The sequence below is a fragment of the Triturus cristatus genome, chromosome 7, assembly GCF_964204655.1.
Source record: "Triturus cristatus chromosome 7, aTriCri1.1, whole genome shotgun sequence".
NCBI classification, from domain to species: Eukaryota; Metazoa; Chordata; class Amphibia; order Caudata; family Salamandridae; genus Triturus; species Triturus cristatus.
The window spans coordinates 1,137,799,324-1,137,824,554 of record NC_140590.1 but is presented as its reverse complement, the minus strand read 5'-3'; the positions used below and the strand labels follow the sequence as shown (position 1 = coordinate 1,137,824,554).

Below are 25,231 nucleotides of genomic sequence, written 5' to 3'. Positions count from 1 at the left end.
CTGCATCTGCCAAATGCAAAATAAGATGAAAACTCCATTACCATCAAAGAATGATGCCCATTACTGTTACTTCATGAACACTGGTTGATTTACATTTTATCACACTATCTTTTAGAGACAGTAGCATGAGGAGCTAATATTCTAGCATGTATTAATAATGAGGTGAGTGACTAAAATAAAACTATGCCGTTATACCTATAAACCCTCTGCGCCTAAGTATACAGCAGCTCTGACAGAAGCCAAAAGAGGACGTAAAAAATAAGAACGTATAAGGAGTCTAAATTACTCTTCAAATTCATGCTCAGACTTAAAGCAGGCCCTACTGAACTATAAAATCTAGCAGCTGCTGCAAAAGATGACATTATATTCCAATAAAATCTTAGATGCAGAGAAGTTCACTATGGAAATGTTCAACATAGTGAGGTCCTTAGCCTCTCCCAAATGAGCTGTGTCCACAAATATTAGCTGATAATCTCTCCGATTATTCAGAAGAGAAGATCAATACCATCTGCAAGTCACCAGGCCCATCAAAACAGAAGGCTGATTCTGGCGTGGACCCCTAGAGCCATCTTCTGAAGTCTCGATTTCAGATAGTTCTCAGGGACTGGCGGAGTTATGTTATTTTATATTTGTCTGTATGGTGCACTATTCACCTGAGGAGGTATTCAGGCGCTCTGGGCAGGTGTGTAGGTTTGTGGCCCCTAAGGTGCTTATACGAAGCCAGGTCTTCAGCTTCTTGTGGAACTCAAGAAGTGAGGGGAAGGCTCTGGTGTGTTGAGGGAGGTCATTCCATGCCTTGAGTGCGATGTAGGAAAATGAGCGACCTCCAGTTTTGCTTTTGCAGATGTGGAGAGTGTGTGCTAATGAGAGTGAGGCAGAGCATAGACCTCTGGTGGGTTGGTGAAAGTGTTTGCGGCTGTTCGGGCATTCTGTTCCTGTGTTGTGCAGGGCTTTGTATGTGTGCATGAGAAGTTTGAATTGGATGCGCTTGTGAATGAGGAGCTAGTGAAGCTTGCTGAGGTGAGGTGTGATGTGGGTGTGGCTTGGGAGGATGAGTATGAGTCTTGCAGCGGTGTTCTGGATGGTCTGGAGTCTGCCTAGGAGTTGTTTGGAGATTACGGTATACAGAGCGTTGCTGTAGTCCAGCCTGCTGGTAATGAGTGGTTGTGTGACTGTCCATCTGCAGATCTGAAATGAGAAAAATGCAGATTTTTCACAGCATGTGTAGAATGTGGAAGAAGGAGGTGCACACTGCGTTGACTTGAGACATCATATTGAGCTTGTTGTCTTAGATTATCCCTAGATTTCTTATGTGGTCTGTGGGTGTGTGTGTTGGTCCTAGCTCCGATGACCAGCAGGTGGAGTCACATAAGAAGGTCTTGTTGCTGAAGACCAATACTTCTGTCTTTTTGGAGTTTTGCTGCAGGCAGTTGGTTTGCATCCAGTCTGCTATCATGGTCATGCAGTTGGTAAAGTTGGTTCTGGCAGTAGTTGTTTTTTTTGTCCATCAGGGAGAGGATGAGTTGGGTGACATCGGCGTTGGAGATGATGATGTCTTGTGATCAGATGATGTTGGTGAGTGGTGTCATGTATATGTTAAAAAGGGTGCGGCTGAGGCATGATCCCTATGGGACTCCGGATATCAATTTCTTGGTCTCTGATATGAAGGGTGGCAGCCTGACCCTTTGGGTTCTTCCACAGGATTTGAGAGCAGGTCCTTGTATGCCAATCTCCTGGAGTCTTCTGATGAGGGTGTTATGGGATAAATTGTGGAATGCCTGGAGAGAGGTCAAGCAGGATGAGGGCCGGTGGTTCTCCTGAGTCCAGGATGATTTGAGAGTCATCGGTAGCCGTGATAAATGCTGTTTCGGTGCTGTGTTTTTTTTCTGAATTTTGATTGTGTGTTGACTAGAAGATGGTGAAGTTAAAGGTGGATTGTCAGTTGCTTGTTGATGGCCTTCTCAATTACTTTGGCTGGATAGGGAGGCAGGGAGGTGGGCCAAAAGCTGCTGAGATGATTTGGGTCAGCTGTGGGCTTCTTGAGGAGGGCGCTGATTTCTGCAATTTTCCATTCATCCAGGAAAGTGGCAGATGTGATGGAGGTGTTGATGATGTGGGTCAAGGTGTTGCTGACTGGTGAAGTTCCCCGGTTGTAGATGTGGGGATGTATGACGTTACAACGCATACTTTTACAACGCATGCACTTACAACGCAATTTTTACAACGCAACATCCACTACAACGCATTCCATTACATCGCATGACACTACAACGCATTTTTAAAAACTACCTTTACAACGCATTCCATTACATCGCATACTACCTTTACAACGCATACCATTACAACGCATGATATTACATTGCATTTAAGGTAAGTATTGGATAGTATAGGGGTAAAAATTACTATTCTAACTCCAGGGGGTGCAACAGTAGGGTAAGTGTTGGATAGTATAGGGGTAAAAATTACTATTCTTACTCCAGGGGGTGCAACAGTAGGGTAAGTGTTGGATAGTATAGGGGTAAAAATTACTATTCTAACTCCAGGGGGTGCAACAGTAGGGTAAGTGTTGGATAGTATAGGGGTAAAAATTACTATTCTAACTCCAGGGGGTGCAGCAGTAGGGTAAGTGTTGGATAGTATAGGGGTAAAAATTACTATTCTTACTCCAGGGGGTGCAACAGTAGGGTAAGTGTTGGATAGTATAGGGGTAAAAATTACTATTCTAACTCCAGGGGGTGCAGCAGTAGGGTAAGTGTTGGATAGTATAGGGGTAAAAATTACTATTCTAACTCCAGGGGGTGCAACAGTAGGGTAAGTGTTGGATAGTATAGGGGTAAAAATTACTATTCTAACTCCAGGGGGTGCAACAGTAGGGTAAGTGTTGGATAGTGTAGTGTAATATTATGCGTTGTAATGGTATGCGTTGTAAAGGTAGTATGCGATGTAATGGAATGCGTTGTAAAGGTAGTTTTTAAAAATACGTTGTAGTGTCATGCGATGTAATGGAATGCGTTGTAGTGGATGTTGCGTTGTAAAAATTGCGTTGTAAGTGTAGTGCGTTGTAAAAGTTGCGTTGTAAAGGTTGTTCCCCTAGATGTGGTAGGGGCATGGATCTGATGCGGCCCCTGAGTAGATGGCCTACATGATTGCCGTTGTGTCGTGTCCGGTGAGGGTTGTCCATTGTGTCAGGTGATCGTCTTGGTTGGTAGGTTGGCAACAAGTTCTCTGGGGTTGGGTTGGAGTGTGATGTTGCTGCAGATGTTTGCAATTTTGCTGTGGAAGAAGTTGGATATATTGATGTAAAGTTGTTTAAGCGCAGCAATGTTGGTGACAGTGGTTGAGGTGCTTTGATTTGTAAGTGGATGTTGGAGTGGTCGGTCCATGAGATTGGTGTGGTGGAGTTGTAATTGATGGTGTCGCTAGTGGTGAAGATGGGGTCCAGTGTGTGTCGGAAGAACTGGGTGAGTCCGATATTGCTCAAGCTTCTGAGGAGTGTTGTGAAGCAGGGGTCATTTCGGTCTTCCAGGTGAAAGTTAAGGTCACTGAGCAGAATGTAGGCTCTGGAGTCAATAGTGAATAGAGCGACGAAGTTGGTGATGAGGTTGGTAAAGGTGGCTTGCGGTCTGGGTGGTCAGTAGGCGAGGGGTCCATTGAGTGTGAAGTTTTGGGATATTTGCAGCCTGAAGTGCAGGTGTTCCATGAATGGTTTGGCGTTCTCTGTGGATGCTGTGCTATTGATCGATTCCTCGTAGGTTATTGCTCGGCCTCCTCCTGCCTCTCAGAGTGGTCCTCTCCAAGGATCTTGTATCCCGCTGGGATTGCTGTGGCGGTGTTGGGAGCAGATGAGTGGTTGAGCCAGGTCTCTGTGATAAATAGGATGTAAAGTGTGTCACTGCTCAGCAGGTTCCACATTTCGGTTGGGTGTTTGCTGAGTGATCGATCATGTGTTAAGAAGCATGCATGCGAGTGGGTGTTGATGTGAGGGTTTGCTGTAGTGTGTGGTGTACGGTAGGGGTGCAGGCATTGTTGGTGCTTGTGTGGCATGTGGGTTGGGTGAGGCTGTTGAGGGTGTTGTTAGAATTTGCATGGGGGTGACGGAGGCACTGAGCGCTCCTGGCCTAGATCATTTGTACTGTATGAATCTGGAACACCTTACCTCTATTGCTGGTTCTATTAAGTCTGGATCTCCTCTAGACCCTATGCCACTGAAAGTCTGTAATCTGGCTAAATCTGCACTGTCATAGTCTGTGTTAGAAGTCTGCAATGGCTCCCTTTCCAATGCATGGATACCTAATGTGTGAGAAAGGGCACTCATTATACTTCTGGTAAAAAAAATGAACTCTGATCAGGTCATTCATTCAAATTCTCGACCAATAGTTCTCTTTCCTGTTGCAGTGAAAATTCTAGAGAAATATGTTAAGTTGGTGCTCTCCAATCACTTATAAAAGTATGCCCCCTTAGAGCCTGTGCAGTCTGGTTTTTGACCGGCACACAGCACTGAAACTGGTTTGGTGTCCCTCCTTGATGACCGAACAATGCCAGTGAACAAGGCAAATCCAGGTGCCTTGGTTCTTCTTTATCTGTCCACAGCATTCAATACAGTTTCTCATTCCATCTTGTTGACCAGACTTGCTGGGGTTGGGGGGAATAGCACGTAAGTGGTTTAGAGACTATCTGGAGGACAGACATCAAGCTGATTAACTCCCTCCTTACAGGTCGGCATAAAAGGCATTGGGTCAAGGCATACCACAGGGGTCTGCACTAAGCCGGACACTTTTTAATATTTACATCAGACTCTTGACTGTATTGATCAGGTCTAATATGCATAAAATATGCTGATGACTCCCAGTTAATTATTGCCTTTGACAAACCAGGGCTGGCTCCTTTAGACATGTCCATCCGTGTATGACCTCTGTTACTTCCTGACTGCAGCTCAACGCCCTGAAATTTAATTCAGACAAGAAAGGTACTCTGGTTTTCTAACTTCATAGCAGTCAATCCCTGTACCTCTCTTTTTTGGCATCTATCCTGGTCCGATCCTCCTAATTCAGAAAAGTATGTCAAGAATCTAATCCAAGCTTTCACTTAGAGGAGAGCCTGTCCTTGGATTGGCAGGGCAATCTTCTGACCTTCACTTGTCCCCATCTGTGGGGTGCTGAGAAACATTGTTCCACAGCTCTGTTCACAAGCTCCTCAGATCTTAGTCCAGGCTGCCACCATTAGTCATCTTGACTACTGTAACGTCATGTTTTTTCGGTGTCACGTCCAGTGTGCTCAAGAAGCTCCAGCATATCCAAAACGTTACATCTAGACTAGCCCTTGGACCGCCTATCTATGCATCTGCATCCTGTGCCCTTGGCTCCCTGCATTGGCTTCCAGTGGTAAAGAGGATTACATTTAAATCCCTCTGCTTGGTGCATAGGGCTCTGCATCATTCCGGACCTTGATACTTGAGAAAAAAGTTCATTATTACATCCCAGGTCACTGACTTTGTTCCCAGGGCGTCCTACTTCCATCTTTTGCAAGATTTAAGCCGGTACGATCAGGATGTAGGGCTTTCTCTGTGACGGCGACTAAACAGTGACATTCCTTGCCTATAAAACCCGCACAAAATGTCTGTATTGTTTTGAATTAGGAAAGCCTTGAAGACTTGGCTTTACTCTCTGTGATACTGTCCTGTTTTCGTAGGGTTTCTTCTGTTGTTGCTAGACCACTGGTCTTGGGTGTCTGACACTTGGTCTGACCACTCATCTAGCCTATTATCAGTATTAGTCTCTTTAGCACCAGGATACCTTCTCTGTATCTGCTCGCTCATTAAATTCCATAACATAACATCTTATACCTGTTGGTCCATAATGGACTAGCACAAGTTTAGTGCTAGTAGATAAAAAAGTTGTAAGGGATTATTTAGGACACGGGTCTCCAACCTTTTTACAAATAAGAGCTACTAATGTTAGATGAAAATCATCCTGAGCTACTAACATTATTATTGTTGTAATAGTGACCAAGTCATTACTGGCCACCACCTACAAGATCATCTCTGTGCATCAGACAGGGTTACCAGCACTAATGCAAAAAAGGCCATGCCAGTTTTGAGAGCCTCTAAGTGAGTAAAACATAATAGCTATGGCAGCAACGCCCCCGGGCACTAAGGTAATAAATTAGTTATAAGTCTCCCTAATGCCAAATGATTTATCGCTCAAATATCACCTTTTAATACATTCTGGAAATGTACCCGTTTTTCTCCGAACATCGCTTATGAGTTCTACAATTACACAAAATGTAATCTTTAATACACTCAATTTGGTATACTTATATTAATTCAACCAAGCAAGATCCTCTAATTTAGAAGGGTGGACTGCACACAGGAGACCTACTTACAGGTAGCTGGAGAGCTACCAGCAGTTCACGAACTACTCGTCGGAGAAGCCTGATTTAGATGTATTTGTGGTCATTTATCCGAATTACGTGTTGATCTTTTCAAAAGTCAGATTCAGGGAACTTAAAAAGTGTGTGTTGATGATGCCACAGAGGATCCATGTGTACTACAAGTGTGCTAAAGGCGAGAAAGTATACATTTAAAATGTAGCCGATTCCTCTATTAGGTTGTTTTCTGTCATCTGGGAGAGTGGGCATGGATCAGGCTAAAGTACACCCTTTACAAGACTGAGGAGAACCATGCAATATGAAGAACAATTAGATCAGATTAGGATCCATTAATTAGTATCAGAGATTTATCTTCGGCTATTCAATGTTAGTGGCTAAATGATCAAAGCAAGTTGGACACGCACTCCAATTAAATTAACCAATTCTGCAAAGTTGTGGTGGGCTCCTGGGGTATCACCCCCTGACTAGGGTGTAATGATATATACGTGAAGCAGCGGCGCTGATTTCAGCGATGGCCCCCTGGGCGCAACGTCCTTACTCACGAAACAGTGAGTCATTTTTCATAAACAATATATTCATCCAATATTCAAGTTTAGGATTCTCATGTGGAATTTTATTCATTCACTCCAGATATCCTTTGTTTGGGATGTAAACCACCAGGATGGAATTATTCCATCATCCACATGCATTTATCTTCGGCTATTCAATGTTAGTGGCTAAATGAGGTCATTAACTTGAAAGACTGTGACGTTTATCATGGGCATGGATGACGAAATGCCATTTCAGAAATTGAATGAAGCTTTCTGCTTGCTACCAGTACTGCATCAGCCACCAGGCCATTCTTAAAGCTCTGTCCTGAAACTGATGCTTCAAATAAAGTAATTAGGGTGACCTAGGAAGATGGCCACATGCAGCCTGCTGCATTCTGTTCTTCTCAAGACAATTGAGTGATGCTGAGTGCAATTACTCTAAGGGCAGCATAAACATTGTCCTGACGTTTGGACAGTAGTACAGTCAGCACTAAATCATTGACACTGCTGGATACAATAAATACTGTGTGGAGTACTGTGAGTGCCACAGTTTGGAATGTGGGATAATACAACAATATTATGTGTTATCCCATCTTAAGCTGCAAAACCTACATTGTGTGGTATTTCTCCACACAAAAATAACTAGGCCTGGGCCAAAATTCCGTTCCGTTCGCGGAAATTGTGATAATTTGGCATTTTCGCGTTCCGCGGAAAGCGCGAAAATGTCAAAAGTTCCACATTCCGCAGCTTAGCGATAATTTGTTTCTTGCTCGCGCTGTAAAATAATACATTCTCGCGTGCGCGCGATCGCCTTACCTGAATCCCCGCGTTCGCCGACAAGTTTTCCCGATCTGGTCGCGTTCTCCACGAGATGATGGATTGTTGGTAGCCATTTGCGCTGTCTCGCGACAGTTCGCGCCCGCAGTAACGTCATGCGTCACACGATCCCGTCTTTCTTCTCGCGATCATGCACCGCGAGACAAGTGAAAACAAGATGGCCGCGCCCGCGAGCAACCGCATGGGTAAGTTGGCGAGCCGCAACCACGCAGAAAATACCGCGAACGGGCGGGAAAAAAACTTCCGCATCTTCGCGATATTTCCGCGTGTTTGCGGAGATTTTTAACATTTTCGCGATGATTTGCGAAAGTCAATTTTGCAAATTCCGCCCACCCCTAAAAATAACACCAGTTTTGCCCGACAAAATTCGTTTAGGTAAAAAGTGCAATATTATCACACAAAAGAAGCCAGCAGCCATTGGAGAAATAACTTGAAAGATGAGAAATGTTTTTAAATTAATAGTTAAACAACCTAATATACAGTAAACAGTTAATGTGCCAGTCAATAAAATGAGAAGTTACTGCTATTCTCCCTAATAATGTATCTAATCAATGCTTTTCATTCAGGTTGTAAGAATGCTAAAGCAGATACATTATTAAGTCGAATTTATGGAGATGTGAAATTATTTGGAAATTTCAAATTATAGAATTAATTAATGTCCAATACGAGAATGATAATGTAAAATAATGAAAGAACTACCATTTCACAAATATTTACTGGAACATATGAATGAATAACTAGAGCAGTATCAAGCAGAAGTACATTTTGTGTGAGAGAATAAACAAATCAAAGCGGAAATGAATCAGTGCAAAAAGAAGTCCTTTGACGTGGCCATCATAGCCTCACTGCTGGCCATTCAGGAGGATGATATCAATATCATAGGCCCGCATTTAGAGTTTGGAAGACTGAGTGATGTCGGTAAGGATGACAGAGTATACCACCCCATCGTTCTGACCGACATCCCATCCCCCAAATTTAACCCTGCGGACTTTCCCAACATTGACTGGAGCTAAACCTAATAAAAGGGTATTTTGTTTTTGAAAATAGTAAAACTAATGACCTCCACACTATGAGATTTTTCTCCCATTGTATGGGGATCATTTGTTTATTCTTACTGTCCTTCACTGCTAGGTTTTACCTGGGGGTGATTGTCAACCGAAAAAAGTAATCTGACTGCCCATTTGGCTGGATGGTTGAATGGCTAACCTCCGACAGCCCGTACTCCATCGGGCCGTCAGTGGAGTATGTCGGAGACAGGGCTGGAGAAGGCTCCACCGTTGACATACTTAATGCCCACCCACCTCTCAATCAAGTGGGAGGACCATGAGTTTGGCGGAGAGCCTACTCAATCACAATGGCGATGGAGTAACCTTTCTACCAAAGCCTAAGTCATCCCCATAGTTGCTTTAGTGACCTTTGACATGTAGAGATGATAACTCCCTGAAACATTTCAGGTATTTCAAGGGGCTTCTCTTTCTTGGTGAAAACCTGTAATTCATGTAATTTGCTTGGTGATCAAACTTCGGAAACAGGTTTTTTTCTGTACAAAGAGTAGCTTTTACAAGCAAGGATCTTGACACAACATTCTGGGAAGTAGCCTGTTGCCTGATTGGCACAGCAACCTGCTGGAGACAATTGTATATTTCATAATGTTCTGTTTTCCAAAAAACGTAGAAACGTTCCAGATACTGTTTGTATCTAGTTAACAATCTCACTAGTCTTGCCAGCCACCATGGCTTTCAGCTATCCAACAAATGCTCCTACCAGCTACTTGACCAGCTAACAGTCTCAGGACCCATCTCAGTCAGCTAAGGTTCATTTAGGTTTAAGACCAAATAATGGTCCCACTGGCTTTCTTACCATCTACTGACCCATTAACAATATAGACATCTAATATTACAAATTGCTATTTTTTTGCCAGTTAGTGCCCCTACTGCCCGCTCTTTTACATATAATGTTTTACTATCTATATTACCATCTAACGCTCATGCAAGTTATCATATAAGCTAGCATTCTTGCCAGTTATCATACTTATTAACTACCCTTCAAAATGTTATAATCCAACAATCATACTAGCTATCCTTTTAATACTCCTAGCGGCAATTTAGCAACTAGTGCATGTGTTGCTCAGCTAACCATTTAACCTGCTAGCTATTTTACCAGTTACCACACCCACTAGCTTTACTTCTGTCCACTGTTCCTACTAGATATTTCGCCAACTAGAACTTCACCTATCTTGCTGTCTATAGTTCTGACTAATAACTTTATCGCTTATTAGACCATTGGAATGTTGAGCGCTCCATTGAAGTGCTCCGGTATTCTACTGGCTGGTAGAAGCCCGGAGAGCATGATTCCAATGTTTTTTTTCATTTCACAGCAACATTCCAATGTTTCTTTTCATTTCACAGGTGTTGCTGCGAACAAAGGCCACTCGGAGTCAGAGGGGATTCATTTCCCCTCGGGCTCTAGGCGCTGAATAGTCTAATAGCCTTAGAGCCCTCCGTAGCAGGCTCTAAGGGCCATTAAAGGCCCACTCCTTTACTGGAGCTTGTACACTTAATGGTTCCTACCAGTGAATGTCACCTCTGGTGTGTTATTAGACATCTTAGAATCTAAACAGTCACTGCTTCTCTTGTCCCAGAGGCATTCAAGTGGTGCACTTACCCCGTGCGCAAGGTGGAATATTACAGCATTAATAGTGATGGCTTCCAAAACACCTTAATTTTATTTACTACCCTTGCTGATGCATCCAACAAAAATAAGTTTAACAGAACTACTGATATGTTTAAATCTCAAAGGAAGATGTTGCTCCTGTTTGAAATGGGAAGGGCTGCTGAATGCGCACAAAAATGATCAAAATGTAAATTCAATCTGGTTCCAAACACATTTCTGGTTATATAAATAGTAGACTGTTCATTTTATAAATACAATATATAATAACTCTTGGAGATACTCCAGATTCACTCCATATATAATATCCGAAGATGGTCGTGTTTGGTAGATGCAGCGCAAAGATAGCGGGAACATGGAGTTAATAAACAGCAAGAGGCAGTCAACAGAGAGGGGAAGGCAAATGAAAGGTAGGCAGAGCAGGAGCTTTCAGAATGATTAGGCACCAAACAGGCAGAGCAGGCATACGGGTCTGATGGGATACAAATAGAGAACTGTACAATGTTTTCTTGGAAACCGGCAGATCTGCTGTAAGAATTAATGTCTGCTGGGAAATAGCAGAGCGGGAAGCGAAGGCTGCTCTTAAGCATGCTGAGTAAGGTATTTTATGAAAAAGGCTGTACATGAATTAAGGTATGCTAGAAAAGTGGCAGAGGAAGGTGTCAGAGCTGCTGAAAAACAAGACAAGATCCCTCGGGAAATAGGCAGAGCAGAAAGCAAGGTCTGCTGGGAAACAAGCAGTACAAGGAAGCAGGCTTGGCCGAGCAACAGGCAGAGCAGAGAGAAAAAGTAGAACAGGGGTAGAGAGAAGCGTGATGTCAAATAGAAGGGGGTTATAACTAGATATTGACAGCCATGCAGAAGGATGGGAAACCTTTGACATCATAGAGGGTGAAGCAATGAGTCAAGGGAAGGGGGTCAGGCACGTGACAGCGAGGTGAGGCGTATGGGCCCGCTACCCCCAATGAGCGGCTAAGAGCGGGTACCTGGACACAAGGTTGTACAGGCTGATTTCTGGACATTCTGCCCCTCGCAGAAGGCCCCTCCGTTGAGGGGTGCCGGGTTGGTGCAGGTGCGAGTCCGTTTCTGCCACCCTCGTCCACAGCTGGTGCTGCAGGGAGACCATTCTGTCCAGGTGGACCAGCCGCCATTCACTGGCAAGGGACAGAGAAAGCAAAAGTTGGTGAGATGGGTGGCAGACAGAGGGCAGGTATTACTCTGACACCCCATAGACTCCAAGACATTATCCTACCCATAGTATGAGAGTGGGAGCAATAAATACTTTATATCTAGACCCATCATTTCTCAATGGCTGGGCGTGTGACAGGCAGACTGTTGTGCAAAGTTGTAGCAGCCATTCTGGCCTCCTAAATTGCCTGACTCTCGACTGTCCTACTAGGAGATGGTAAAACAGCATGTGGGTCTTCTCAAGACCACAATGTGCCAGTGCCTTTGGGGGATATGTGACTAAGCCTAGACGAGCCTGATTGGAGTGGAGGTGGGCCCTTTAATGTTACAACCGATCAGGCCGACTACTAGGGGTGCACATACAACAATGAGGGCTGGACAGAGCGACAGATGCTACCATTCAAATGTATTTATGAGATCATGGATGCAAACAGGGCCGGCTTTAGCGCTGGTGGCGCCCGGTGTGACAATGTTTGTTGGCGCCCCCATCCGTGGTGGTGGTGGTAACCACCTCCACCGCGGATTCCCTCACCACCACCTTTTAAAAGTGTCCCTCAAGCCCTCACAACCACTCTCTTTCATATGCATTCAATTGATTATAGCAGCATAGTGTGTCAGAGCACTTTGCATTACACACACATTACACAGAGACAATCAATCATACATGTGTAAATCAGTGCATACAAATTATTTCATAAACCAGAGGACTGCAGGGTGTAGGAGTGACACGTCATCCATACTGGTAGGCAATATAGTTTAAGAGTGCTTGGTCTGGAGAAGCACAAAGTCAGAACTGAAAACAGCACACCACAGCTGGGGGTTGTCTTTAATAATAAGAATCGTTTTCTACCCAAATGAATCCTTTTTTGCAACATTAATCTATGCTCTAATCTATACTTTGCAGTGTGCATGCAGTTTTTTGATGACAGTCAATTCACTGTTCTATATTAGGATTTCAACTAATAAACTGCAAGTAACAAAAGGATGTCACTTAGAAAAGCAGTAGCCCACTGACCTATTTACATTATATGCACTTTGTGATCTGCATGGTACATGTTCTTTGCAGCAGGCACATTAGCCCTCTGCGCTATTTTATGATCAGTCAAACCCTCAACTAGACCAAACTCCGATCTCTCCAGGAAGAACATTAATCAATGGAGTTATCTTGTCATTTTTATTGTTGCCTGGAAATTGCTGGAGGCAAGGTACGCGGCAGCAGGTGCTTTTAAAACCAACATGAACTTGCAAACTCAGCGCTCCATTGAAGTCATCACCAGGTGCAGTGGCACCAGTCGCACCGCCCTAGAGCCGGCCCTGGATGTAAAAGGTAAAGATTTCCTCTCATCCTTTGCTGAAAAATGCAGTGAACATCTTTCATATTACTCTGACAGGATTTTCCATACCAGAGAAAGTAAAACTCCTCAACACTCATCAGAATCAATGATCAGGCCCAAAATGGAAAAACACAGGAACCGTTCTACGAAATATCTGCGGAAGACCTAAAAATAGTCAAAACTTCACCTCTGTAAATATTTTGGAGACCTTAGCACAGCAAACATCATAAAATCAGACACCCAGAGATTTGTTCCATGCTGGCAGGACATTATCAGTACATCCCTAACACAAGGCCAGTTTCAGAGGAATCTACGACTTTATTCCGCCGCCTGTTTCCCCGTTTGGAATCACAACGCGGTTGTTACAACGACTGCGTTGTGATTCCGCATACCATTACTCCGCAAGTCGGAACAACGACTTGCGGAGGGGGGGCGCTGGATGTTGGAATAGTATAATTTACTATTCCAACTCCAGTCTATGCGGACACTAGGGAAGGTGTTGCATTTTAAATCCAACACCTCCCCCCCCCGCAAGTCGTTCTTCCGACTTGCTGAGTAATGGTATGCGGAATCCCAACACAGTGGTTGTAACGACCGCGTTGTGATTCCAAGCGGGGAAAAAGTTTCGGGGTAAACGTTGTTTACCGTTTCAGAGACATCTGAAAACAGGGCAGATAACACCAATGCGAACACTTTTACCATTCAACGGTTCATTCACTCGCTATGCGTTTGTGGACGATCATCATATATTTCAGTTTCAGAAACGGTTTCACACAGGGACTGCAAAACGAGCTAAAATTACTCAACGAAATCCACTGGATGCTGGAGGACGGAAAGCCAACCTGTAAGTATAACCAGATCTACTGTGAGTCGTTGACACGAGATCTTGTAATGCAACTGAATGTTTTACAATACAGAATTCACGTTCGCCAGTTCTCAGCTGCTAGGAGTCAACTACTAGAAACTGGCAAACATACTTCAGAGGTAAAAGAGGTGCCCTAGGGAGTCTCACTTGGTTTCATACTTTCTGCGCCATTATTCAAACAATAAATGGAACCACTATGCAGGTATTCCTCATGGACACAAGTTTCAAAATACATCAAAAGGCAGACAACCCTTAATTATAACATAACAAGGTCTCAGTGGCAAGGGTATTGATTGTGCGGGCCTTTCAGTATCCCCATGTAACCTGTGTTTATCCCTCTGGTGCTCCAAGGGGAAAGAGTGGCCACCTACACCCTCAAATCTAATGAGGACAAAGTCCCCAACTTGGACAAACTTTTAAGAGCCCTGAGCACCACAACAACCAAAAATATGAGTACAAAAATAGTAGTAATATTCCTTTGTCTCTTTTATTCTTCCTTCTTCACATAGAATTAGATCACTTCAGAAATTCAGTATTCATTCCAGTCAGTCTTGTAGCCAACACGTTTCGTCATTGGTACATAAACCTTTGACTTCATCAGGGCTGTTCTCAGAATGTCGGAAAGGAAGCTGGTTTCGGAGTACTTTTTCACCGAAATCTTCAATCTTCAAACACATGTAGTACTCTATTTTTGGATATTGTGTTGCTCAGGGGTCTTAAACGTTTAACCTCCAATTCTATCTGAAGCTTACCTCCATGCCAGATTTCGAATCCCTCCAATACTGTCTAAAGTAATTTGAAAAATGGTTGAACAAAAACGTCCTAACATTAAATCCACAGAAAGGAGAATTGATATTAATTTCACCAAAATCTAAAAGCATAGTGACCCACAAATTACTCAAAGATCCCTCCCTAGATGGTTTCACACCTATCGGCAGCATGTGCTTAAACAATTTCAAGAATCAATTATGGCAACGCGACATTAGCGAGAATTCCAGCTGCCACCTTGCTCACTTTAAAGCGCAGCGGTATGCAAAATTAATCGCCAACAAAAAATAAATCCGATCACGTTTGGCAAATTGTACCATCTTACCTGAAACAGCAGCCAAACATACTCTTCTTTCGTATTCAAAGGCACTTAGATTAAGATCTATTGAGAACTGCGCATTTACACCCCATACTGATTCGACCCCCCTTTTCTCACTCCTCTTACATAATACGTATTGCCCCCATACAATTTTGTTCCGATATTCCTTGCACTGTTTGTTAAAATTGTAAGGTGCACTATACTGTGCACTTGCGCTAAACAAAATTGTCAAATTAATACATTAGTTTTACGGTCTCTTTGGTTAATAAATGATTCGCAGAGTCAGAGTCCAGTGCCAGGGCAAGGATTGACTGAAGGTACAAGTCTAGAGTCCTACTTTTATTTCAACTATGCCTGAAAGAACATTGTATTGAAAAAAGATGAAGGCTGAATAAGTATAGATAGATCGACAGATAGATAGATAGATAGATAGATAGATAGATAGATAGATAGATAGATAGATAGATAGATAGATAGATAGATAGATAGATAGATAGATAGATAGATAGATAGATAGATAGATAGATAGATAGATAGATAGATAGATAGATAGATAGATAGATAGATAGATAGATAGATAGATTCAAAATGAGGGACGGTGGGAGAGGGAAAGAAACTGTGACTCAATGTCTTTCGGGCGGGGGGTGGGGTTTATCCTGGTATCCTGTTGGGGTCGAGGAGAACCCAGCGGGGAAGGGGGCTGAGATTTATCCTGCCTGCCTCTCTGACACATTGACCTACAGACTGGTCTTTAAGTGGAAAGAGCACTTAGTCTTGACTTTTTCAAGAGAGTTGTGTGCTTAAGCGCTGGTAAGTACCAAGACAAAATGGCAACTAACCTTAAACAGTTGACTTCAAGGGTGTTCACAGACTTTGCAAAACTGCCCCCTCCCTGTAGCACCCCTTTTCTCCCGCTCACCCTCGCATGATTCACTCAACAAGGTTTGCATTTTTAGAATGCAAATCCAACTTCTTGTCCACCTATGAGTGACAACTGTACAGAGTGTAATGCATATGGTCCCATATACATTTCAAAGTGGGAGTATGTCAGGGACAAATTCAGATTCATTTCTTCACTCCAGACATTTGTGAATGTGGCCTTACATCAGAAAGTTATATGGGGGAGGGGGCTCCAGTGGGCTGAATTCTGTCTCAGAAGGAATCTTCCATCAATCAGGAAAATTCCTGTTGGGTTTATAGTGTAGTAAGAATTCTGAGTGTTTTGGCATCATGAATTTCTACCTAGCGAGTTCTGATTTGTGTGAGCTAACAACAGGCGAACTCCTGCCCCTTTCTAATTTCTCCTTGGCCGCACTTTCTTTGGGCAGCTATTCAGGAAGCCATTTGCGCAGGGTCGGTCTGGCACAGAAAATAGGCCCGGGCACCAAAATAAATGTGGCCCCCATTGGTGAATTAGCTAAAGAAAAAGTGCACGCTGTTTGCAAATTGGGACAGTTTTGAACTTAGCTTGTATAAGTGTTCTCCACGTAAGGAAGATTGCATGGATGTGAGTTTGCTGCAGGCGATGTTTGTTTTAAGATCAGATACGTCAAAAGTAAACACTGACCTTCCAGACAATAAAACAGACCCCCAGCAGCCAAAGAAACGGTCCACACATTGACTTGTTGGACCAGCGCATGGGCACTGCCTTACTGCCCGATAGGACAGTCCGACCCTGTGTTTACATTGATGTTTCCTAACAGAATGGAGAAAGGACTTAAAAGGAGTGTAATAGCCAGGGCTATTTCTACCATTAGGTAAGACTAGGCGGCCGCCTAGGGTGACAAGAGGGGGAGGGCGGCAAAAACATGAGTTTGGGAATATCTAATGCATTAATTCTTCTAGCTTGGATGACAGGGGGAGAGAGTGATGGTAGTAAAAGGGAGGGGGCGACATTTTTCAATTCTCGCCTAGGGCGGCAAAACACCTAGAAACGGCCCTGGTAATAGCAGTAGTAAGCCATCAGCAGATTGCATGCAAATTGGTATTATGAAGTGTATCAGAGCGGAGGAATCATAGCAGAGGTGGACAACCTGCACTGCTTCCCAGGCAATATTAGCCAGGGGTTCACAGTGGTTTTGAAGTTCTGGGCTTCTTGTTTTTTAAGCCAGTGGAAGGCAGAATAAATATATGGAAAGTATGTGGGTTACAGTGCAGCCATTCAAATACCTGGAACACAGCTTTTGCTTAAATAAAAAGGTCAATTGCACAAAAATCATATCAGCTTTATAAAACACCTGTCTTCTGATGCCATATTGCCAATGGCAACATCTGATGGGCGTGGTATCTCCAGGGATGATCCTGAAGCCATGAACGGAAGGCGCATCACCCTTCAGAGAGATAGCCGCCAGCAGCATCTTTGATCCTAATCAGTAGGTGTGGCACCATCCGAGAATGACAGCATGAGGAGCGTTGCATTCATGGAGCGGAAGCATTAAACGCCAGATGTAAGACTGTTTTATGCGGTCGCTAATGAGAAATTGGCCCGTTTGCGACTGCAAAAAAGGGTGTTAGTATGTACAAACTGTATTTTGCGAGTCGGTGACTCACAAAATGGTGTTTGCAAATCGCTATTAGGAAGGGGCGTGCCAAGGGCACCCCTTCCTAATACCGAGTCAGAATGCTATGTATCATTGTTTTGTGACAGCAATTGCAGTTTCCCACCTACTTCAAGTAGGTGTAAGCCACACGCAAATGGGAAGGGTCCAGATGGGACCCCTCCCCTTTTGTGAATGGATGCGAAAATATTTTTTTAGAGCAGGCAGTGGTCCCACGGACCACTGCCTACTCTTTAAAAATGAAACAGAAACGTTTCAATTTTCTTTTCTAAATGCATCCCATTTTCCTTTAAGGAAAACGGGATGCATTTTTTTAAAAAACTGCTTTATTGAAAAAGCAGGCACAGACATGGTGATCTACTGGCCCCAGCAGGCCACGATCCCTGAGAGTGCTGGCCATTCCCAATGGGTCGCAAATTGCGACCTGTCTCATGAATATTGATGAAGCAGGTCATTTGCGACCCCATTAGAAACTGCAAACTGTGTCTGAGACACTGTTGTACATTCCATTTTGCGAGTCGGAAAACATCACAAATTGCGACTCGCAAAATGAAATGGTCGTACATCTGGCCCCTAAGATTCTTCTCAAGCCCTCATCTGCACCAATATCATCTTAGGGTAGCGTAACCTTCGAGGCCACCTCGAAACCACTGCCTGAAGGAATGACTTATTTGGGGGGTTTATAGCCTAGGCGTGACTTCTTGTTTAGACGAGTGCCGCCTTTTCAACGAGGTAACCCTAGGAGCAGTCCATCATCCTTATTTGCAGGGATTTCACCTTTTCGTAGTGAACAAACCAATAGCCATCCTTGATGGGAGGGACTATCTCACTTTGAGAGCATTAAACTCCAGTTGACAGTTCTCAGGCTGGTTACATGTTAGGCCTTCGTCAGCACCAGCTCTGCTAACTGTGGCCACAAAGCTGTCAGAATGGCCTATCGTGGGAGAGTTCTCAAAATTTTCAACCTCAATGAACATGCAGAAAACTACCTGATTGGCTGATCAATCCTCTGATAGTGACCCCAATATCTCTTGAAACTGCTAGCATCGCAAATTCCCCGGAAATCGAAGTAAATTACCCCAAATGCAAATGATTCTAGAATAGCACTACTTGAGGTGAGGGGGGCGGCACAGTCAACGTTAAAGGCCATCCAGTGACTGATGTGACATTACATCTTGAAATCCCAGATGATATTCTCAAACAAAGCGCCTTTCTGGAACGCCTACTGTTACAGATTGTCAGAGATGCAGCATTGGGTAAAGAGAACTGTTGTGTCTCCACATTGGATGTTCCCTTTAAAAGACAGGACTGGTCATTGGGCTAGAGCAGGTCCAAAGATGAGACGTGCTAGCTTGCTGCACTCCAAAGGAGATGCTTGAATGAATGGCTGAGACTTTCAATAAGCTGCTAACAGAGCCAAGGACAGGCCATGGATGCAACCCTTATCACTAAGGGTCCATGCATGAACCACAAAGAGGTGTGGGGGCAGCTAGGATCTCCTCGCTAAGGATTGCTTCATATACCACAGAGGACCAGTCTCACCATAGACGATGATGGCGGCTGAGGAGCTACGACGCCGTGCCACGATGTTCTTCGCCACACAAGTGTAGTTGCCGGTGTCAGCCAGCCGGGCTTGCTTCACTACCAGACTGTGGGCCACAGTGATGTAGAAGTTGGTATCCAGAGCCGGGTCCACCATGTCTTCATTCTTCAGCCACTCAACCTGGAGGAGGAAGAGAAGCAGAGTATGGAGAGAGTGAGAGAAGAGAGGGAAAGAGTAGGAATCAGAGGGATGGGGACAGGAGCAGAGATGAAGACACTGAAATGAAAGAGAGATGATTGAAGATAGAGGAGATGAAAGGAGGCAAAGGCCTGGAAGGAAAGGGACAGCGAGATGGAGAAAGAGAAGGGAGAAATGCAGGAAAAGGAACAAGGACAGACATAATGGCATGTAAAGACATGTCAGCGAGAAGGGAAAGAGAACAACAAGCCAAAATGATAGGGCAGAGAGGAAAGGTAAACAAGCATTGGCATAGCCAATAGGTCTCGCCTTTGGGACCTTATAAGTGTTTAGCCATGCAACAGTTGCATAACTAAATACTTATAAGGTCCCAAAAGCGAGAGCTATTGGCCGCGAAAGTAAAAGTGATCGCGATCACGATCAAACGTCAAAGCGGCCGTGCGGCTGCTAAAGTGAAAGTAATCACGGTAAAGCGTGGCGCGCGCGCCCGCGCACATTCACTGTAGCCCTAGGCTGGCCTGGTAGCACTTTTTGGAGCCCTCTCAATAAGTCTCGCCAGACCAGCGCATGAGCTGGATCAGGCGAGACCTAAAAAAGGAAAGAAAAGATGAGTAAGTATGGCAGTGGGAAAGAACAGAGTAGAACACATCAAAAGAAAATCAGGCGCAAAAGAAAGGTTCGGAATGAAAGGGAGAAAGAGAGAGAAAGCAAGAAAGAGAAAGGAGAGAATGAAAGAAAGTGAGGGTGCCAGCAAAATGATAGAACTACAGAGATTGAGTACAGAGCGTGAGAGGCAGGAGCAGGAAAAGAAGGACTATGACAGGGGTCAGGACTGAAACACAAATAGAATAGATGGAGGAGTAAGAGCAAGCAAGGGAATTAAAACAAAGGGGAAATGGAGGGAAGAAATTAGAAGATTGAGAAACAATGAAAAGAGAGGACGCACAAAGGGTGAGAGAGAAAATGGCATAAGAGGCGAGGACCGTGCTTTTAAGGTGAACAGCATTTAATATGCTGCTTGGTTGTCTTAAAGAAAAATAATTAAAACATTAAAATAAAGAAAAAAGAAGGGGGAGAGGGCAGCAACGTCGAGTGGGAGGGTCAAAGGGGCAGCAACGGGGTGCAGGAGGTTGGGAGTGCAAAGCATTGCTTGAAGGACAAACACACGAGTAAGAAAGTAATATGAGGTGGGGAAGCACATGAGGGGAACGCAACATGGGCAGTGGAAGGACACAAGTAAACAAGTGAAAAGGGTATGCTTCAGGGAGGAGGAAGGAAGGCCCACACAAGTTAACAACAGGCATTGGCATAGCCAATAGGTCTCGCCTTTGGGACAATATAAGTGTTGAGCCATGCAACAGTTGCATCACTAAATACTTATAAGGTCCCAAAAGCGAGACCTATTGGCTATGCAAAGCGGCCCTGCGGCCGCGAAAGTGAAAGTCAAACATGAAAGTGAAAGTAATCGCAGTAAAGCGCGGCTTGCGCGCGCCCGCGCACATGCACTGTAGCTCTAGGCTGGCCTGGAAGCACTTTTTGGAGCCCTCTCAATAAGTCTCGCCAGACCAGCGCATGCGCTGGGTCAGGCGAGACTTAAAAAGCAACCAAATGAGAGTGACAATAAAGCCAACCAATGAAGCAATGGGCGGGCTCTAAGCCCTTTGCAAGCTGACTATAGGTCACTCACAACCAGACAGCTCTTTTTTTTTAATGCAGATTTATATAGCGCAAACTCGCCCCGAAGGTATTGGAGCGCTTTACATGAGCACCAGTTACGTTACACAAGGACACATTCAGGTACAGGGAGATTAAATTATTTGCCCAGAATCACAGGATGTGGACGCGACCCCGAGGCTCGAACCCTGGTTTCCAGCACCAAAGTCAGCAATCTAGCCGTCAGACCACATCCTCTCCACAGCTAGAGCTGTCCCATAAGCGAGACAAGGGCACAAGCTCATATAACTTCGGGATTGACTGCCATAGGGAGGCACAAGCCGGGCTGTGGAGGGATGGGCTTGGGAGTGAAATGTTTTAATAGAAGACATTGCATTATTTCCATACAGAGGACCAAGCTGGAACTGGGGAGATTAGTCTTAATAAGTAATGTTTAGGTCTCGCCTGACCCAGCGCATGCGCTGGACTGGCGAGACATTTTGTGAGGGCTCCAAAAAGTGGTACCAGGCCAGCCTAGACCTACAGTGCATGTGGGGGGGCGCGCGTCGCGCTTTACCGCGATTACTTTCACTTTCGCGGCCGAATTGATGTTTGATCGCGATCACTTTCGTGGCCGCACGGCCGCTTTGATGTTCTCCGTGAGGCTTCAATAGATTGCAGCAGTTAAAACAAGCATTGGCATAGCCAATAGGTCTCGCTTTTGGGACCTTATAAGTGTTTAGTTATGCAACTGTTGCATGGTTAAACACTTATAAGGTCCCAAAGGCGAGACCTATTGGCTATGCCAATGCTTGTTTATAGATGCTGTCACTTCTGTACAGAAGTCCAGGGCGAGGCTGCGGAGAGACAGTCTCAGTAGGAGACTTTATGTCATTTCGATGCAGAGGGCCTGGCTGGATGACTGTGGAGACTTGGCCCTAATAAGGAATGTTTTTATAGGAGCCATTCTTTCGGTAAAGGCGTTCAAGGGGGAGGCTGTAGAAAGACCATTTTTAGAGAAATGTTGTACAACAGGGTTCACTTCCGAGCGGAAGTGACATAAGCCCTGATTTCGAGTGTGGTGGATTGCAGAGGCATTTACCACACACCCTACAAACCACCTCATTGGGGTGTGGGAATTAGAGGGTGTTAGACAATGCCTCTGATTTCGGGTTTGACAATGGAAATGGGGAATTACACTCAGAAAAACGTGCAAATTGCTCATATTTCCTGGAGTATCGGAGTTTACCTCAGGTTTCGGCCTATGAATTATGAAATTGATCACGGGCAGATTTTAGGGGAGCAGCATTACCATAAAACGTAATCTTCCGGGATTGGAAATCTCTGAGATTGGAATTCACAGACCCATGGCCAGAAAAGTGTTGTGCAGAACTACTTTTTTATCGGATCCTCCTCTTTCTGTAAATTACTGTCACAAGGAGAGAGGTTCTTTTCTTATGAAATGATTTTATTTTATTACCCAATGTGCAGTTCGGCCTTTGGGGGGCCTGTGTGCTGAGCTTCGAGGGGGTTCACTCACCTCAGCAGGCGGGATTCCCTCAGGGGGCCGGCATGGCAACTCAATCTCTTGGTCCAGGGGCACCTCCTTTGGCAACGGCTCCTGCTCGAAGTTCTTCCTGAGATCTAAAAAAAAACAAAAAAATGATCACGAAGCGGGAATTGACTTTTCTGGGCGCAGTTGGTTCTTTGGGAGCCACAAGAAGCATTAGAATAAGCCATAGAGGCGTGCACATACAAGTCAACTTTATAAACAGGGAAGTGTGAGAGTTTGGAAAAAAAATCAGGATCATGTATTTTCCCCCATTATTGAGTTCTAGTAGAAAAGAGGCAGTTTCAGTTGGGAGACACCTAAAATGAAGCCATTTTGAGCTGTAAAAATAGGTCGTTTTCCGCCTGAACCGGGTCTGTTGCCCTTTTTGTGTAGAGTATAGGGCATTTCCACAGTTATTACGTCATCTTGCAGTCTTCCTAAATCTAGGGACAGCTTTACTAACATTTTCGGTCATGGTTGGGCCACTTAGTGGCGCATTCATGATGCAAAATGTTAGTAAAGATTTACAAAGCCGCACAAATTCGATTTATGTGATATGGTGTGAAATTATATGGTGTTGTGTGGGGTGGAATTATGTGGTATGACGTGGGGTGTAATTACATGGCGTGGAGTAGGATTGTTTTGTGTGTTGGATTGAATGGAGTGGAATTAGGTGGAGTGAAATAGTGTGGCACAGAGTGTAGTGTAATTATGTGGCACAGAGGTGAATTGCGTGGAGTGGGATTGTGTGATATGAAATGTTATGTCATAACATGGAATTATGTGGTGTGGAATAATTGTGAGGTTGAATTGTGCCGTAGAATCGTGTGACACAGAACTGTGTGGCACTGACTGGAGTAGAATTATGTAGCATGGAGTGAAATTATGTGGCATGGAGTGGATTCGACATGTGTGGAGTGGAATTTTTGTGGCGTGAAGTGGATTTACGTGATGTTGAATTATGTGGCGTGGACTTGAATTATGTGGGATGGAATTGTGCTGCATGGCGAGGAATTGTGTGGCATAGAGTACAATTGTGTGACGTGGAGTGCAATTGTGTCATCTGAAGTGCCATTGTGTGGAGTAGAATTATGTGGCATAGAGTGGAATTATGTGAAGTGGTGTTGGATTATGTGGTGTGGCGTGGAATTATGTGGCATGGTGTGGAGTGGAATTATGTGGTGTAGAGCTGAGTTATGTATAATGGAATTGTGTAGCATGACGTGGAAATGTATGATGTGAATTGTATGCGTTGAGTACAGTGGAATATGTGGCGTGGATTGGAACGGAATTATGTACAGTGAAGTCAAATATTGTGACATAGTGTGGAGTGAAATGTGGTGCGGAGTATAATTATGTGGCATGGAATTATTTGGTATTGAGTGGAATTATGTGCCGTGGAGTGGGATTATGCGGCATGGGGTACAATTGTCTGACGTGGAGTGCAATTGTGTCACCCGAAGTGCAACTGTGTGATGTGGAGGGCCATTGTGTGGAGTGGAATTATGTGGCATTGAGTGGAATTATGAGACATAGTGTGGGATTATGTAGTGTGGTGTGGAATTATGTGGCATGGCATGGAATGGAATTATGTGGCATAGAGTAGAATTATGTGTCATGGAATTGTGTGCCATTGTGTGGAATTGTGTGGCATGAATTGTGTTGCATTGCGTGGAGTGGAGTGGAATTATGTGGCGTGGACTGGAGTGAATTATAAATAGTGGAGTGGAATATTGTGACAAAGATTGGAGTGAAGTTATGTGCTGCAAAGTGGAGTGGAATTATGTGGCGTGGAGTGGAATTATGTGGCGTGGAGTGGAATTATACGGAGTGGCTTTATGTAGCATGGAGTGGAGTGGAAATATGTGCCGTGGAGTGGGATTGTGTGGCATGGAATTATGAGCTGTGGAGTTACGAGATGTGGAATTGTGTGGGGTGTAGTGAAATTGAGTGATGTGGTGTAGAATCGTGTGGCATGGAATGACATGGATTGGAATAGTGTGGAGTGGAATTGTGTGCAGACTGAACGACAGAAAACAAAGAACACAGCAATGTTTTGGGAAACACTGAGAGAGCAAGAGGAGGAGAGCGAGGATGAAGGCATTAATATAAATAGTCAAATAAAACAGCACGTGGTGAAAAGAAGAGTGTATTTATATAAAGAAAACTTGCTTGTGGAGAAGCCTCATGGAAAAGGACGTCTGAAGTTTCTAACAGTGACAGGAGGATTGATCTGGATTTAATGTGTCTGTGAGGGAATGTGACTTTGGCATATTAGAAACACAGGCAATGGCACCTGTTGTGTGAAACATGCGTGCATTTTTTTAAGAAAATGAAGGAAGGAATGGGTTTAAATAAAGGTATCCTGGCTATTACAATCAAGAAGAGAGGGATATAAAAACGGTTATGCTTGTAAAATATGTGCATTGCAGATAGCCGTGAATGTATATTGTTTTTAAAATCGGGTATTATGCTGCATTTACAGTCAAAGTGGCGTGCAAGTAGGTTTCTTACAATCGGGCAACCTTGGAGGAATGAGCCACACGTCCAGTTTAAAGTGTGCGTGCTAAGACGGAGAGGGGTGGCCGGAGGGACATGGTTGGGGCAACAACACGGAAAAGTGGCGGGTGGAAGGGGAAGACAAAAATAGTCCCTGAATAACAGCGTGAGCAGCGGATGCGCGCTAATTACGATGAATGAATCTGTGCTCGGTCCTTACGTCACACATAGACAAGGAAATGACGACTGGCGCATGCTGGCCAACTACGAAGTAGCAAAGAAGAGTGGCAGCGAACGGTATGCAAGGGGTGGGCTGCAAGCCCCCTGTTG

At 44.3% G+C, this 25,231-nt stretch overlaps 1 protein-coding gene across 2 annotated transcripts in view; it reads right to left on the bottom strand.

Annotated features, from left to right (window-relative positions):
* Positions 1-25,231, bottom strand: part of UNC5A (unc-5 netrin receptor A) — an 841,139-nt gene that overhangs the window by 293,410 nt on the left and 522,498 nt on the right. Inside the window, exons 4-6 of one of the 2 annotated variants that reach the window (XM_085618304.1) lie at positions 22,391-22,494; positions 18,999-19,179; positions 11,411-11,578 (exon numbers count right to left, since the gene is read on the bottom strand). In XM_085618304.1, coding sequence (XP_085474430.1) covers positions 11,411-11,578; positions 18,999-19,179; positions 22,391-22,494 — 453 coding nt within the window. The remainder of the gene's footprint in view (positions 1-11,410; positions 11,579-18,998; positions 19,180-22,390; positions 22,495-25,231) is intronic. The other variant, XM_085618305.1, reaches the window with a different exon arrangement.